Source organism: Chamaea fasciata, unplaced genomic scaffold (genome assembly GCF_029207755.1).
Source record: "Chamaea fasciata isolate MVZ Bird 193981 ecotype frontalis unplaced genomic scaffold, bChaFas1.0.hap1 SCAF_10, whole genome shotgun sequence".
Classification (NCBI taxonomy): Eukaryota; Metazoa; Chordata; class Aves; order Passeriformes; family Sylviidae; genus Chamaea; species Chamaea fasciata.
This window is the reverse complement of record NW_027094095.1, coordinates 8,030,564-8,048,151: the sequence shown is the minus strand read 5'-3', so window position 1 is coordinate 8,048,151 and position 17,588 is coordinate 8,030,564. Positions and strand designations below refer to the sequence as shown.

Genomic DNA, 17,588 nt, shown 5'->3' with positions numbered 1-17,588 from the left:
CCTGCACTGGGGGCCCCAGCTCCTGGGGAGGAGCGTGGATGGTGAGCCGTGGGGGCAGAGGGTGTGGGGGCCTCCGTGGGGACTGCGGGGGTCGCGGGCCCTGGCGCTCAGACGCTGATGATGGCTGCTGCTCCCTCAGGCTCTCGTGGGGAAATGTGGACTCTGCAGCACTTGTGGTCCCTTCTCCTACAACACACACACAGGGGGGAAACCCGAGGAACCAAGCTGAAAACATGAAGGCAAATCTTCCAATTCTACCACGCATTAACACAGTTTTCCCTTGCAAACCTGGGGACAGCACGGTATTGTTATTTAAAATCACTTAAAAGAGGATTTGTGCCAGCTACAACACCAGCACTGAGACAAAAAATTAATTATTCAGGTGCTGATTTAGAGACAGATTAATCCACTGAGCCATTAAGTTTCCACAGCAACCAGAGCTTGCAGGATTTTCAAAGGAATTTAGGATAAATCCAGAATCCACACTGCACGTTGAAATGGCCTTTAGTATTTCACTTATATTTTTACCTTTAAGTGCAAATTTTAATACACAGCAAATAGCTTCTACATTTCCCTTTCCCTACATACACAGGCTGTGAAGAAACATGGAATAACTGTACCACTGTTTTGGGAATCTGCTGCCCTCTGGTTGCTTTCAGCTCCTCCCATGCTCTCTTCAGTCTCTGTTCCAGGATCTGTACCATCAGCACCCTAAAATCCCACATAAACAGAGCATGACTAAACAAATTATAGGTTGCAAAGAGAATACAAAAGCAGTACACAAAGTATTCAGAAAGCAAACAAAGTCAAATATACAACAATCTGAAAAGATGTCTGTATCTACAGCCTTAGGTAAATATATTGAACTGTATGAGATTTCAGAAGTTTTGAGTACCTGTGCATACACAAACCTGAACAATGTAGCCACCATCATTTAATAACAACAGACAGTGAAATATCTAGTTTTTGAAAGCCTCACCAGCTTTGCAACTACAGCATTTCCTGCTGGCTCCTGTACATTGTATTTTCATTCAGCCCTCAAACATTTCAAGTTGATTTTTCTTGTGAAAACACCAGTTATAAGAAACTACCATCACCCAGTATCATTCTCAACTTTTGGGGATGAATTCATACCGAGATTTTCTCTTCCAAGCATTCATATCTGTGCATTACAGCACTGATTTCTTGCAAGAAATAGGCTATAAAAGAAAAATACAAATCTCACCTCAGCATCATCTGCTTCATATCCATCATTACCATCAGCACTACCAGTTCCTTCATTGCTGTCATCACCTTCATCTCCCATCCCTGTGTCTTCATCATCATCCTCATCCTCCTCTTCCTCATCATCATAATCCTGTGATGAGACAATAAAAGAGCCTTAGGGAAATGCAGAAAGGAGAGCGGAATAGGGTGGATGTGGTGCACAGATCAACACCCACCCGAACACTCTCCCTCTCTCTCTTCAGCAGGACAAGGGTAGGAAAGAAGATGGAAAAGTGTGAGGGTTCAGATAAAGGAAGGTAAAAATAAAAATCAAGGTGAATTAGCAGGTAGCTTTAAAATACTAGAAGTTCAGGCAACACAGATACAGATTGCTTACTCAGTCAAAAATATTTTGACTAAATTAGTCCTGCCTGGCTAGTTTTACATCTGATGAAAGACAAAATCATAAAGGAATTCCATGGTAGACATACTTCCTGCTCCCCTTCATTTTCTTCATCATCGTCATCTTCATCATCACTGTCAATTACAATCACATCATCTCTCTTGGACTGGCCATCCTGAGATGAAGAAGTGTTTTGTTGGTCTGACTGAAGATCTATTGGGATAGACTGGGAATTCTCGTCGCCGTCCTCCATGGCCGCGTACTCCCCCTGTGTCACCCCCTGCCAAAGACCAAAGACAATCACCAGCACAAACAAAATTCATTGCACCAAATACAACAGCAAGAGAACCAGACTCTGATGCTTAGAGGACATTTACTGCTGTTCCTTAAAAACTGACCAGAGGAGAGGGCAAAAGGGAATGTGACAGGTGACTGTCTGTGACTGAACAGTTCAAGTCTAAACTTTAAAACATTTTAAGTGGTTTCCATGGGAAACCTGCAGGATTCCATTTGAGATTTCACTTCTAAATATACTGAGAGTTTGGGGGGCAGATGGCTGTTTCTGCTCAAGATTTTTGCTCTTCAAATATGCTTACTTCTCCAATGGAATCTTGTGAGTCTTGATTGTATGTTTGTGCCTCCATCTCTCCATCAGTGCTCTCTTCTGCTGTCACTTCCTCCTGGAAGAACAAACATTTTTCTTATTTAAAACACATTATTAGCCCTAAACATGTTTGAGATTTTTCTTTTACTTCTGTAACAAAAATTATCTTTTCCCACAAAGATTATGGGTAATATTTTCTCCCACTTCTTTAGCAATGCTTTTATCAAACAGCTCCCTTTCCTGCCCTGGAGAAATACATCTTCTCCAGCTCACTAGACGTCAGCATATCTCAATCTTTTCAGGACCAAAACCAAATAATCAAAGTTTCCCATTCTACCTCCAGCCTCCCAGATCCTTAAGTGATAATATTCTTATGCAATCCTGCCCTTTTTCTCTCATGAACATCCCTCCAGCACAGAGTTAATAAAACATCTTTGGCTTCCTTAACACTGTGAGGTTCTGTCACAATTTCGTCCATTTTTCACAGCACATTCCAAATCCCTCACACCAACATTCACATGCATCTTCTATAGGCTTTTCCAGCAACTCATCTTTGCTTCCCATCTCCTAAATACCCTGTATTTTTGTCCGGAATTACTGTAGATAAAGACCTTCCAAACTGCACTGAAAGGAGTTTGAACTTCTTCCTCCTCAATCCTAGGATACGGCCCTCTCTCTTCCATCCTACAGGTTAAGATTTACAACATTCACTCTAACTGGTTTAACCTCTGCCTTTTTAGATACCCAAATATAATTGTTTCCTCCCCAAAAGGTTAGAACATCAATTAAGAATTCACTGATTTGCTCTGAAGTAACACATTTTTTCTACCCATTCGAATCCTAAAATGGGACAGATTAAGTAGTAGCACTTTATGTTTGTGCAAACCTCAGGCCCAACTCTCTGCATGATTCTCAGTTTCTTTGAAGTAGGTGCATCCACTGTTTCCTCAGAGATCTGGTCTGAGTTCTCCACAGTGTTGTCCTCCTCTTCCTCTCGGGAGCGCTTGGACAGCGAGGAACTGGGGGTGGCTGAAACTTCAAAGACCTCCCAGTTATTTTCAGAACAACACATGTACAAACCAGAAATCAAAAGCCTTGGTATTTTCCTCTGAAGATCACCTCCATTTCTGCACTGAATGACAACAATCAATCAGAATTGCACTGAGCTGTGCAATTTTCCTAGGCCAGGAAAACATCAACCCCATTAGTTACAAGTCTTAAGCTCTCAGGCCTTTATTCACAACTTAACTGACCCTAAGTATAAGCCTCAGGGTATAACCCAAATATTTCTTCCAGTATCTCTGCTTTGGACAAGTACACACAAAGTTTTTAAAACAGTATCAGCTGGAAAAAGAGAACCCCAACAGTTTGCAGAAATGTTCTTTGGGGGAACAAATGTTTTATTTACACTGTGTAGGACAAACAGATGTACAACAGTGTATTACAGTGAGCACCTTTAGAGTACTTCCTATATTTTAAATTCAAGCTTAAGTAGCTTACTCATGGCTCCTAAAATTAACCTTGCTTATAGTGCCATGGAAACAGAGCCAGAAAGGCTTAATGTATTAAACTCCAAAGCTGCTCTGAAAAAGACAAACATGAAATTTTATTTCCTTTCTACTTTAAGGAATGCAGTGCCAACAGCATTTCAGAGGCACCATTTCTGACAGCTCAAGAAGGAAGCCTAACTTCAGAAGTTCTTCAAATGTGCAGTAAACTAAGGGATGGGAAAAAACCTGGAACTGAACTGAGGCCTGCTTGGCCAAGGGTCCAACTGGAGCTACTTACAAGGAACTACTGAGCAAGGCAGGCCTACAAAATGACACCAACCTGTGCCAAACACAGCTGTGGAGGTGGAGGGCCTCTCTATCTGGGAGCTCTGCACCACCTCCACGATGGCAGGGGCTGGCTCCTGAGCTGCGGGCTCGATCTGAGCATGGCTTTGCTGCGTGGGTTGCACAAAGGCAGTGGCCTGTGTCTGCTGCTGCACAGTCAGGATGGGCTGGGGCAGGGATGTCTGCACGTTGGGGCTGGTGGAGCGCACGGAGCCACTGGTGCTCCCGAACACCGGGACGTGCTCCACGGGTCCTTCCGACTGCATGGCTGGAAGGAAAACAGCAGCACAGTCAGGGTCTTCATTCATCCAGCACAGCTCACATTCTCCCTCTCAGGATGCCCTGAACAAGCACATTCAGGGTTTTGCAGATGAATTAATGTTATGCACACCTATGGCTGAGGAACCATGAACTTTGCTGCAAGCAGAATGGTCATGGAAGTGCAACACTCCAAGAGATGCAGGGGCAATGACACTGCCTGAGGCCCTTCCAAACTGACTGCCACCAACATTTCAAGGTAAAGGTAGCGCTTCTGAGTACTGACGATCCTTATACTACACTAAAAAGCTCACCTTCCTGAGTCTCCACCTGTGTTGTTGGCATAACTGTGGCTGTGGGGGTATTAGTGGGATTGGTGACTGTGGCAGGAGTCACCATTGGACGGATGCTGGCTCTTGGAGTAGACTTATTCCCAGCTATCGCAGCAGCAGTCACTTTACTGGGAGTTGACACAACAGGAGTTGGTTTAATGTTCGCTGTTGGGGGATCTGAAGTGCTGGCACTGAAAAACAGGAGAATGGTTTCATCATGGTGCAGACAGCAGATTCTAAAAATAACAAACAAATATGTTCTCATAGCCAGAAACACTATTTTTTAAAGCTTTTAAAGTTAAAAGCCTGAAAATTGCATAAGGAATTGTCTTCCAAACTTCTTACAGTTGAAAGAAGAGAGAAACACTATGCCGTCAACAGCATTTTATCCAGCTTGGAGAGCTGAACAGGTTTCTTTTAAGGTAATCAAGTGGGAATCTAGTAACAAATCAAAATGTTTGTACTGTTGACTGTGCTGGGACTATTACAGTGAGCACCACATCCTACATCAAAACTGATTCACTCAATACAGAACAACATCATCTCTTGGCTGAGATAAGGGGCAGCCAAATTTTAGGAAGCCTTTTTTTAAAGTCTTGCTGTCTAAAGGATGCATTCGTAACAGCTGAGAGGGAGTTTGTTATCCCAGCTCAGTAGTACAGCAATATTTCCCATTTCAGAGCTTAGGCAAATGACTATTTTATCTGTCCTCAGAGTTATCTGTTCAGCCCATTTCTCATTCTTGCATAAGGATGATCCTTCTCAAAACCAAAAGGGTTAATATTAACATTCAAAATTATACAACTTCAAAAACCTTGAAGTCTGAAAACATTGTAAAAAAATCTTCCACGTTTCCCAGACACCATGTTCCTGGTGGATAATATGCCAGTTTACAGCTTAAAAGCCCTACTGATTAGACATAGCTGAGAAAACAGGAGGTATGTATTATCAGTCAGTATCTTTGCAGTTATTTAAGAAAAATTATGATAATCCAGTGGTTTGCTAAAAAGAAGAGCAACTACATAATGATAAACCCAAGAAGTATCAACCACAGAAACTCTGCAAACCCATTGAACTCACATTCCTCTTTCACCTGAAGCTGGAGTAGACTTGAGTGAGATTTGCCTCTGCTGTTCTGGGACCTGTCGGGTAAAAAGCAGAAATAACATGTCATGTACACATGAAACAGAACAGGCAACATGAAAAACACTTCAGCACTATGCTAACAAGTCTGTGAGAGAAATGCTTGTTGGGTATTTACCCTGGCAGACTCTGTAATTATGGAAAATTCCCCAAACCAAATCATACCAGCCATACCAAGGCTGGAAAACAATTTGGTAACTGCCCAGGTGTTTTCTGAAGCTTTGAGACATGAACCCATTATACTGAATGCATGAATAAAATACAAAAATAGAGGGCAGAGCATGAACAGCTCCTTGGCTGATTCATAGTGAATGGCAGAACTGCCTGCTTGTTGGCACTGGGAATTCTGATTAGGGCAGGAAATTTAAATTAAGTTCTGAACTCTTACTGAAGCCAACCTGTGTATTTCCAAGAGCAGGGCATGGTGGCCTGGCTGCTGTGCCAGGGTTGCCTGGCAGGACTGTGTACATTCTGTACCTTGTTTGTGGACTCTGGGGGCTCATCCCGCTGCTCGTGGTGCCGCTCCTGCTGCTCCCGGAGCTCCCTCTCCAGGCGGCAGATCCGCCCCTCGTACTGCGACTTCAGCGCGCTCATCCGCACCTCCAGCTCCGTCTTCTGCTCCTCCAGGGAGCTGCTCTTCTGCTTCCACTCCTCATTCTCCTTTGTGAGCTGCTCTTTTGTACCTAGTGGAACAGCAAAGGGTCCAGCCTTGCTGAATGTGCACACTGAACACCTGGGTGTTTTCCCAGGTCACTGAAGTATTCCGAAATCCTAAAAATGTTAAGTTGTAAAAGGAAATCTGGGAGGCAATATGACCATTTTTCTTTCTAATTGCAATTAAATAAAAAGAAATTAAAGATAGAAAAATATGTAATAATAATAGATAAATAAAAACTTAAAGAAGTAGTCCCAAAAGAACAAGATGTTTTCACCATCATTCTTCTCAGTGACATTTAAAAACAGAGGAGACAATGCATTTTGCACCTGTACTTTTAGGGAAGGGGAGAATTACCTAATCTGTTAGTGGGGAAAATCTGCTCTAATCAACGGAAGGATCAAAAATGGGGGTTATCATATTGGCTGGCCAAAGGTAAGCAAAGCTTTTTCTATGTCCAGTGTGCAGTTACTTATGTACTTATATCATCCCCTGGAGGGGATGAATTTAGAATCAATCCCTGTAGCATTTAGTCTAGAAAATACTTTTCAGTAAAATACGAAGCAAGCCATGTATTTCAAGTATCCTGTCTAAACGCTTTTGCATAGAAATAATCAAAAATCTCTAAGGACAGAAAAAAATAAATACAATACCAGCTAACTGTGCAATTTTCTGCTTGGCTGCAAGCAAGGTTTTCCTCGTTTTCTCTTCCTTCTCAGTGATCTGTTGTCTGAGCTGTTCTTCCTGTGTAGTCTTCTCTTGTAGATCTTGATGGAAACGGGCCAGTTCTGCCTGTAGCTGCATTATCTGCTCCTGGAGACTTCTGACTTCAGTTTCCTTTTCTGTTATTGTCTAGGGAGAGAGAAAGATTGCAATTGTTGGCCACAACCAACTACTTTGGCAAATATAGGGCCCAAGGTCCAAGAAGCTGGTATTAGCTGGCCACTGGATTAAGGTTAAAAGGCTTCTTTTATCAACAGCATTTCAGTCATCTGTGAATGCAAGAGCTGGAGAGCAGCATTCTCTTTCCCACTTATTCCAGGAAATAATGTGAGACACACTAGACACAGGACTTACACCAAGCTTAAGATCCCTCTTTCCCAAGAAAGTAGAGGCACAATTGGTCACTTCCTATATTTCTGCGACACACATTGAAACACCCTCCCATTCTTCACCGTTACACACTTAGGATTGCAGCGGAGAAAAGTACTCTGAAATTACCCACTGTTCTTACCTTTTGTAAGCTTTCCACCTGAGTCTCCAAATTCTTTGTCTTCACTTCAGCTTGACTGAGAGTATCTTTTAGCTCTTGTACTTCCTGGGCAGAAACTTGGTCTTCTTGTGGTTCTGTCAAAGGCAGAGTTGACGCTTCAGCAACCATCTGAAAGGCATCAAGGGGTGCAAGGCTGAAGGGGACTATCTCATCACAATGTCATTACTTTCACAAGATGCTTTTGTGTGCCAAGAGATTGGTTTAAAAGTTCTGGGCAAACCCCAGGAGCTCTAAGGAATGCTCCGCTTCAGTTCTATCTACCTTATCATGCTGTGCTTTCAGCTCCTCATACTGCGTCTTGTACCTGCGACCGATTTTCTTGACCTGTGTTATAGTTTTCACTTTTTCCTGTATGTCAGCCACTTTAGCATCCAGTTCTTTCTGCAAAGTGTCCTTTTCTGTTCTTATTTTAGTTACTTCATCCTTCAGGCTCTGAACAAGATTCTGGCTTGTAGTCAAGGATGCATTAGTTCTAAATGACAGGAGATCAGAGGGAGATGCAAATGAGATGCTTGAAAACATATATACATTTCAATATTCCTTATTTATGTAGCATCACAGGCATTATCTGTAATGGATTATGTTTTCTAGGATTTTGCAATACAGAATAGAAATTATTCTACAATATATTACTTTGGAATAATTTCAGCTAATAGACAGCTTGCAAAACAACTCTCACTTCACCTTACCTGCTTGTTATCAAGCCACAGAAAATACCAGAAGTTTAACAGTTACATGGAGACACTTAAGAAATTACACTTCCAGATAGAGCTATTATCAGAATATTTTGCTTTGCACAAGACTTTTTACAAATTGACCAATACCACACCTTGCAACTTCTGCTTTAAGCCTGCCTGTTTCTTCACTCATCTGTTGGACACGCTTGGCATTTGCCTCCCTCTCAGAGAGCAGCTTTCGATACTCTTCGAGATCGGTGTCCTTCTGCTGGCTCAGTAAGTGCTGAAAGGGGAAGAGAATGGGGCATTTTTGTAAAATAATTACACAGTTAGAGCCAAAAAATCTCTTTGAATTAGAGCCACTGCTTTTCCACTTTGATATGGAATAGCCAACTTTGAAGCTGCATGAACAATGCTTTATAATTCAAATGTATTTCTTATTTTTTTATTCTTTGTAAGAAAATTTAGCACTTTTTTTAGTTGTTTCACTGGTGGGCTACTTTCCACATTATGTTCTTTGAAAGGAGGCATTTCCCCACCTGAGTCCGAGCTTTCCAGCGTTTAACATCCTCTTCCAAGAGCTTTTTCTCTGCCTGCAGCATCCCACTCTTCTCACTGAGCTCAGCATTCGACTCTTGCAGGGGCAGGATGTCTGCCTCGAGCTTGCGTACCTGAGAAAGCACAGTAAGGGGTTACACTCTGCTTCTCAGGAGACTGAAGGAATCCCCCAGGAAAAAGTCATGATGGAGCTTATTTCCTAACTCCCTTCCAGTGGCCAGCTGGAGGAAAAGGACAAGGACAACAGCAGAGGATGATCCTCAGTGAAAAAAAATACTGTTGCAACTTCCCAATCTTAGATGCTCACTCTGTACTTAGGTACAGGAGAGATTATTAATGTTAAAATCACTGGATTCCATTAAAATAAGCAGTATCTATCTCCCTTTTAAACTCTTAATAAAGCTGTGGTCTGTTTATATGTATTCTTGTGCCATGTTTAATTTAATTGCTGATAATATCCTTGCTCCTGGTATACCTCTAGCCAAGAATAAACACTGACTTTCAGGGTCATCTAAATGGAACTGAACTTCAAGGTTTCCAATGCTGTAGATGGACCAACGTCTTTTGAAATTCGAAATGGAAAGTTTTCTCATTAGTGTACGACTTCAAGGAATAATTATAATGTAAATCATGTATTTACTGTAATTAGCAATGGTATATCCCGACATTTAACTCATACACTGAATATCTGAAAGGTTTATGTGAAGCTCAGTACTAACCTTTGCTTGTATCTGCTGTAGCTCTTGCTCCAGCCTCTCCTTCTCCTCCCTTAACATCTTGTTGGTTTCTATGAGTATGTTCATGGTCTCAGTTTTCTTCATTAATTCTTCATGCTGTGCAATGGTTTTTGCTGTTACCTGTGGAAGAAATCAGCTCAGGCCATTTGTTTAGCTGGCACATGCCCATATACTTCACCTGGATCTGGTACAACACCACCTTGGAAAGCTATCTGGCATTCATGTACATTCAAGACAATGGGAAGCAGGAGATAGGAAAAGAAAAAGATAAATAATTTTTATTTTCCCTAATTACGAGATTTTGGAATCACCACACTCTCTCACAAGACTCAGAACAAGATACACCATTTGGTTACAAGCAATCTCAGTTAAAAAAACACCCCAAATTCTTTCAAAAATTCATTTTTGGGCACAGGCAACCCCAGAACAGCCCTGTAGTCATTGAAATCATAAGCATAAAGCCCCAGGCATACCTGCACCTTCTCCCTCTCAGCATTGAGGCTGTCCTGCAGCTCCTGAAGCTCCCTCTCCAGGTGCTCCACTCTCTGGCGGTACCGCAGGCTCTCCACCTGCGCCACCTCGAACCTCGTCTCCGCAATCTCCTTCTCCCGACGGATAAACCTGCAGGGAGGAGGTCAACACCACATCACACCAGGAAAATGTCCTTGTGTACTACACCCACCTCCCACCAGCAAAAATGCACTTGGATTTTTAACATTATGCTTCAAGTATAAAGTAATACAGAACTATTGAAGTTCAAATCTAATTTATAACCCCCAGGAGAAGGAATCCAGAGCTAAGGTTACCTAAGAATTTCCAAGATTTGTTCCTGGGATTTGCCTTCCTCACTAAGAGAAACGTTTGCTGCAGTTGGGATGGCTTCTTTCATGGAAGTCACCATCTTATTGCTCATGCTCTCCAGCTGCTCATGTAATAATCGATTTTGTTTTTCCAGATCCTCACAGCGGGATGCAAGTTTTGAAGCTTCATCCTACAACAAAATCATTCACTGACTGTCATTTCTGTGGCTGAATTTCTGTTAACTGAAAAAAACCCCTGAAACAACAAAGCCCATCACACCTTGATCATTCTCTCTCTCTCTTCCCAGGAGGCTTTGGATTCCAAGAGCTCAGACTCTGCTTTCTGAGCAGCCTCCTCCAGCTGCTGCCTCACTGCTGTGTTCTTGGCGACTTGCTCTTTGATGGCCTGCAGTGCCTCCACATCAGCAGCATGAAGCATCAATTCCCGCTCATATTTGTTCTGAGCTTCAGAAGCCATCATTGCCTGCACAAAACCAGAATAAATTAACTCTGCTACCCTTATTTTTTATGTTTGATGTGAACAAAGAGACAAAATCAAGTGACCACAAAGCAAGAAGAAAAGCATTGCCCAAAACCACTGCTATTCTCAAGCACACGAAACATGGAAATGGCCATCTACTACATTTGGGGTTGGATTAAATAGCCAAAAGTTTTTCAACATTCTTGACACCAATTAGTGCTGCTGAAATTCTCATCTACAGAAAAGTAAATTCCCTCTAAAAACCAGCTGGTAACAAGACAATCTTCTCAGCTGCTGCTAAATATCACATTGCCCCACAGTCGTAAAAGACGACAATTATCTTTTGGGTTAGGAAAATACTTGTTGGGAGCATTTTCAGCTCCCTCCTTAGGGCATGGAGGCAGCAATTCAATAAAACCAGTTAAATACAGAATTTGGGAATTCGTTAATTCCTGAACTAATCTTTTTACATAATGAAACAGACCTTAGAAAGAGAAATCTATTGCATTCAATAAACAGCTGCTCCCAAAATAGAGAATGTGCTCTCCCAGCACTTCCTCCTGCCTCCAGCAGTCCCTGAGTAACAAGTTTAGTTTTGAGTTCAGCTGAAAGCTAACAGGAATTTTGCTGACCCTGGCTAAAATAAGCAAACACCACCAACATACTTGTTCCTGGCAGTCCCTCCTGGCCTGCTGTTCATTATTCAGAGCTGTGCTGGCTCTCTGAAGAGCTTCCTGAACTTCTGACTGCACAGCTGACAGACTCTTCTTCAGTTCTGAAAGCTGCAGTGACAGGGGAACAACAAAAACAAAGAAAGAATAAAACCAGGACTAAGTGGCAATATACTTGCCGAGTACCGAACACAGTCATTCATTATGGTGATTATTTTACTACTTATAGATTAAAATTAGTATTAAAAGAGACAAATACTTTCTATATTTTGACTTATTAATACACAGAGCTTTTTCCTAGTAAAAATATAATCCTTTACTTTCAGAGTTGGGTCTGCAGTAATTCTAGTTACAGTCATTCTGTTTCCTACTGCAACCTCTCACAAAGGCTCACTTATGTCTTCCTGCTCAAAGTTCAGGCAGAGAGTGACAGCTTTAAACACACAATCACTTCACTGAAGTGACACTGTCAGTGTACTGCTCATGTTTGGAAACCTCCCACCAATTCAGGCACCTGTGTACACTCTAAAAGACCTGGTTCAGCACTGCTATACCATGAGACCCAAGTGAAGATGAGGGAGCTTTGTGAAGCCAACTCCTGGGGACTCTCAGGGGGGTCAGTGCATACCTGTTGTTCCATGTTCTCCACAGCTTTACGCTTCTCCTCTTGCAGTTCTTGTTTTTCTTTTTCTGATTCCATCAACTTCTTTTCCAGATGTGCCTGATACTCTGAAGACTCCTTCAGACGAGCTTCAACTGTTGTACGAACTTCCTCTGTCACCTTCATTAAAATCCATCATGAGATCCATTTTTTATCCAGTTAAATAGATTATTCTAATACAAAACTGGATTTTTATTAACAATTTAAAGCCAGAATAGGTATTCTCAGCATCTAATTTAGAACAACAACACTGAAAATATGGAAAATCACAAACAGCAATGAATTTTTGCTCTAAAAAACAATTAAAGTAAATAAAAATAAGTAATTAACTACTTACTTGTTTTTCCTTATTGAGGGATTCCTCCAGACTAAGAACCATGGCCCTGTACTGCTCCACATTACTGGAACTAGTCTTGAGCCTCTCTCTCAGGTCATTGACTTGTTCTTCAGCTTGTCTCAGCCGACTTACAAGATCATCCACATCTTCATTCGTACTAGGCTGACCTGCAATATTAGAATACATTCATTAACTGAAATTTAATTTAGTTTTAAACCCACTGTTCTCTTGAAAACAGAAGTAATTTTAGGATAATGTGATAAAAAACAACTACTTTCACAAATCTTCCCTTAATTAAACTGTAAGCCCTCACCAAAAAAGGGGCTTACAATAAACATTGTCAAATGTTTAAAACTACGTAATCTAATACATTTAAGCTCCGTCAAATAAAAATAAAAGGAATCCTTTAAGAAGTTTTGCATTATTTTTCCCCTTTTTCAAAGGCTGCTTGGATGTGAATTTTACATTAACAAATCATGCTGGTTATCATCTGTCTGAATACACAATTGCAGTAGCAAAGTGGTTTATTCTTTAGTGTACTGTTGTCCCAATTCTAACTATTATGGACGGTGAATTTTACCATTCTGCAGATGGCAATGCTTAGCATAAAGAGAAATTAAGAGTAGAGGAAGATTTTACCTTTCCCTGGAGGCCTTTGTGAGGACTGGGATGTGAGCTGGGCCTCAGTGTTGTTCAGCTGCTGTTTCAGCATGGTACTCTCCTTCTGGGCATTCTTCAGGAGCTCCTTTGTGCTCATGTGACGGCTGGTCTCCGTCTCCAGCTGCCTCTTTAGGTCCAGGATATGAACCTGTAAGCACAGGGCTCTTCAGTTTGCAGTTATTCCCAAATGGCACAGAGGCCAGATGTGGTTCTACGTGTCAGGTATGGAGAACATGCTGCACTCTGGCAGAAGCACTTGGGGCTTTATTTTCCTCCAAACAAGTGCAGCACATTTACACTCACCTCTTGATTCTTGGTAAGGGAATGTCTTTGTTCCACCTCACTCTCTAGTTTCTTCTTCAACTGAGATATCTCACGCTCCAGCTTTTCTATCTGATTGTTGAGTCTCTGCTTTGTTTCTGTCTCAGATCTCTCAAGTATTCCCTGGGAGAAGAGCAAAATGCACTTAGTTTACAACACACCTCAGTAATTTTCTTCTGAATTACTGCAGCACTTCATACAAAGTTGTCACAACACTTCTCCCACCCCAAGAATAATTAAATTATAGGTAGATACAGAAAATGATGAAAAGTAGCACTTAAAATATTTGACTGAGCTTTAAAAGGTTTTATGAATAATGTAAATACCATAAATATTATTAGAAGAAAATCTATTATCCATGCAGTCAAATGCCATGGACCAAAAAACCTCCAAAAGATCTACCAGAGAAACAGAATTCGTTAACATGATAAAATGTGCTTCCTTAAATACTTTGGAAGTGTCAATATACATTATAATAAATTATATAAATGTATAAAAGTAAAAATAACAGCAAAATCAACTATCATTGCAGGCACTGTTAAATTTTGCTATCATAAAAATTGCCATTACAAATTTCTTCTTTTCACCTTGGTTCATGTGTTTTGTTTCCATTAGACTGTGAAAATCCTTCTCATCAACTTAGAATCCTCAGGACTTTGCCCAGGTAAATAACAGAGTATCATAATGTGGGACAGAAATCCCAAACTTGCTGAAACATGTTGCTGAAGTATTTTATATTGTGTTGATTTGTAACCACATAAAAATCCATGTCAAGACCCAAACCCATGAGTCTTTAACTGATTTTCAATGGTATGTATTGGAAAACCTGACAGACAGACTCAACCTTGGCATAAGAATAGCACCACATACCTGAATTGTTCTCAAATTGGTGAGCAGCAAGTTCTGTCCTCTTTGTTCAACCAGCAGAGAGTCACGTTGCTGAGTCAGGCGCACATCTGACATTTTCAGGATATCCTTCTCTTTTTTCAAGTTTTCTGCTCTTACCTTTAAGACAGCAAATAATAAAAAACTTGTTGTCAATCCCAAATCTATCCACTAAATTTAGTATTATTTTTAAAATCCATATGAATTAAGCCAAAAATAGTAAGAACAGAACTACTGGACATTCTGCTTCTTTCCCTGCACTCTGAAACACCTTGGAGTGTTCCTACCTCTCCAATCTTCACTTGGGACATATCAGGATAATCATAAGGAAAACTCTCATGCTACCTTGGAATATCTCCCAGTTCCACACACTGTTACTGACCTCTGCCACTGCCAGTTTTTCATTAGCTCCCCTCAGGTCCTGAGTCATGGTGTTAATGATCTGCTCCTGCTTCTGCGTGGTGGCTGTGAGCTTCTGGGTTCTCTCGTGCAGGGAGGTGATTTCCCGGCGATAGCCTTCCACGTTATCCTGCAGCATCTCATACCTTCCAGGGAACACAGCAAAGCAAGTTAGCCACATTGCACTGCGCAAGTCAACAGGGGCATGCACACAGCTGTGTGTTTCGTGGTTTTAGGCTTCAATTTGCACATATGCGCCTCACTCAACTACAGTTTCTGCTCTTGATCCCACCTGCACTATTTCCTTTATGTCCTTATTTAGAATAGACAGTATCAATGTTTAAGTGAGCAAACAATATCAAGCAGCCAGAGAACTTGTAAGACAATGATATTATGTAGCTGAATTACCGTTTGGAGGCAAATTCCAGCTGTGTGGATATCTTGGCATTTTGTGACCTCAAGTCTGTGACCTGCTCCTGAAGCTTTTCGTTCTGTTCATTCAGAAGCTTGTCATTCTCTGCCTTTTCTTTTTTATAGTTCTCAAAAACTTCCTGCAACTGCAGAAAAGAACAGACATAAAAGTGCTGACCAAAAGCAAGTAAAAAGAAATAGGGACAGCTTTGTGCAGTGTCTACTAAAAAATGTACCTGCTTAAGGGCAGCCTTGGCCTCCACAGTCTCCACAGACTCACTCATGGACACTGGAGCAGGAGTTGCCATGGACTGAGGTAAATTCGGGCGCTTTGGAGTTGATGTAAGACAGATCTCCTCTGGTAACATACCTGAAGCTACAGAAAGGTAAAGGGGCTTTTAAAGCAACACTTCTGCTTGCCACAGCAGATCACACAGCCCCTGCAGCCTGGGTACCTTGCAGAGGAATGATGGCCCCCGTGGTCTGGGTGAGCAGGATGCGGAACATGTCCCGCTGGCGGATGATGGACTCCACGAGCTGCAGCTGGTGCTGCCGTGACTCCCGCAGCTGCTGTAGCTCACTGACAGCCTCATCCAGCTGGCTCTGGAGCTCAGAGATCCTGAAACAACAACAGCTGCCTTAACATCACAGACAGGCATGTCCAGGTGTTCTGGGCCCCTTCCTTCTACTACGAAAGTGAGGGGCTGGAGCATGTCCAGGGAAGGAACAGAGCTGAGGAAGGAGCTGGAGCACCAGGAGCAGCTGAGGGAGCTGGGAGGGCTCAGCCTGGAGAAAAGGAGGCTCAGGGGGCACCTTCTGGCTTTGCACAACTCCCTGACAGGATGGGGCAGCCAGGGAAGGTCAGATTCTGCTCCCATGAAACAAGGGACAGAACAAGAGGAAACAGCCCCAAGTTGTGCCAGGGGAGGTTCCAGTTGGACATCAGGAAGAATTTTTTCACAGAAGAGGTTGTTAAGCACTGGAAGGGGCTGCCCAGGGAGGTGGTGGAGTCCCCATTCCTGGAGGTGTCCAAGGAAGGCCTGGACATGGCACTCAGTGCTCTGGACTGGTGCCATCTGGGGCATAGCTTGGACACGATCCTGGACATCTTTCCCAAATCTAATGATTCTGTGACCCTGTGAAGTTCTAGGAGACAGACCTTTTGGGCTGCCATTTGCAGATGAAAAAGAGCGCAGGCCTCATTCCTGAACAGCATAACTCTATTCACGTAAATAACTTTAAAAATGTCAGTAGCATAAGCAGAGAGTCCGGCTAAGAACCTTTCACACAGAATTCACACCTGTGGCCTTTACAGTTGTCATTTAGATATGCACACATGCAGTTTTTTCTTCAGCTAACAGGAATAAAAAGGTTTTTTTTTTTGAAAAACAGCTGTGTTGTGTGTAACCAGTCACTAGAAGACTGACAATTATTTTTCCTTCAGGTTTTGATGACAGGATCTATTGTAAGATATAAAGCTATAAAGCCATTTCAATAGAAACCTGAAGATCCTGTAGCTTAATAAGAACTTGCTTTTATGAGTTACATTATATAGCTGCTGCACACAATTAATAACAGTCAGAAGCAAAAAAATGAAAAATGCTGGAATGAATCCCTGTTACTACTTAGTACTAAGTCAATGAAAAGGAAGAGGTGACCTACTTAGATGATGTTGTTTCTTGCTCCTCTTTTTCTTTTGCCTCCCCCAGCTCCCGAAGAGCCACCAGGAGACGCTGATTCTGCTGCTGAAGCTCTTGGATATTTCTGTAGGAGACCAGGTGTTGAGTGATCACTTCAGAAGAGCTGCTGATGTCAGCAGAGCTCACTGCTTCATCACGGATCACGTGGTTGCCTCTGGCTTCCTCCAGCTCCATCAAGAGCACACAGATCTGAAAGAGAACAGTCCTCCTGTAAGGCCTGCACTGACTCTAAAGTTTGTTTGAAAAAAAAGACATTAAGGAATAAAGGACTTGGAAATTAAGGAGTTTTCCCTACAATGTGCAAACAATTATAATGAATAAATCCTTGTAAGACAATTATATGACAGAAAAAATAGTTTGACAAAAGGAAACATCAGAAGTACATAAACTGCTCAGTTCTGTGAGCAGATAACAGGACAGTCCAATCTAACAAAGAAATTATATAGATGATAAATTATATGATATGATGATATAGATGAGTTTTAAGTCAGATACTTAACAATATTATCCTAAAGCAGCACCACTTCTATCCATCTCAACTTATTCCAGTTTTGAAAGCAGAAGTACCATGCTATCCTGAG

At 41.8% G+C, this 17,588-nt stretch overlaps 1 protein-coding gene across 4 annotated transcripts in view; it reads right to left on the bottom strand.

Annotated features, from left to right (window-relative positions):
* The window catches only part of TPR (translocated promoter region, nuclear basket protein), a 33,641-nt gene that overhangs the window by 6,621 nt on the left and 9,432 nt on the right, over nt 1-17,588 (bottom strand). For 3 of the 4 annotated variants that reach the window (XM_066192194.1, XM_066192196.1, XM_066192197.1), the window contains exons 14-43: nt 16,970-17,196; nt 15,763-15,926; nt 15,544-15,683; nt 15,305-15,453; nt 14,880-15,042; nt 14,483-14,617; nt 13,595-13,735; nt 13,271-13,439; nt 12,632-12,798; nt 12,262-12,414; nt 11,628-11,744; nt 10,762-10,965; nt 10,488-10,672; nt 10,155-10,302; nt 9,664-9,801; nt 8,926-9,057; nt 8,539-8,669; nt 7,971-8,181; nt 7,671-7,817; nt 7,090-7,288; nt 6,259-6,464; nt 5,719-5,780; nt 4,621-4,829; nt 4,044-4,316; nt 3,100-3,248; nt 2,206-2,289; nt 1,698-1,889; nt 1,226-1,357; nt 621-711; nt 2-186 (exon numbers count right to left, since the gene is read on the bottom strand). In XM_066192194.1, coding sequence (XP_066048291.1) covers nt 2-186; nt 621-711; nt 1,226-1,357; nt 1,698-1,889; nt 2,206-2,289; nt 3,100-3,248; nt 4,044-4,316; nt 4,621-4,829; nt 5,719-5,780; nt 6,259-6,464; nt 7,090-7,288; nt 7,671-7,817; nt 7,971-8,181; nt 8,539-8,669; nt 8,926-9,057; nt 9,664-9,801; nt 10,155-10,302; nt 10,488-10,672; nt 10,762-10,965; nt 11,628-11,744; nt 12,262-12,414; nt 12,632-12,798; nt 13,271-13,439; nt 13,595-13,735; nt 14,483-14,617; nt 14,880-15,042; nt 15,305-15,453; nt 15,544-15,683; nt 15,763-15,926; nt 16,970-17,196 — 4,803 coding nt within the window. The remainder of the gene's footprint in view (nt 1; nt 187-620; nt 712-1,225; nt 1,358-1,697; nt 1,890-2,205; nt 2,290-3,099; nt 3,249-4,043; nt 4,317-4,620; nt 4,830-5,718; nt 5,781-6,258; nt 6,465-7,089; nt 7,289-7,670; nt 7,818-7,970; nt 8,182-8,538; nt 8,670-8,925; nt 9,058-9,663; nt 9,802-10,154; nt 10,303-10,487; nt 10,673-10,761; nt 10,966-11,627; nt 11,745-12,261; nt 12,415-12,631; nt 12,799-13,270; nt 13,440-13,594; nt 13,736-14,482; nt 14,618-14,879; nt 15,043-15,304; nt 15,454-15,543; nt 15,684-15,762; nt 15,927-16,969; nt 17,197-17,588) is intronic. The other variant, XM_066192195.1, reaches the window with a different exon arrangement.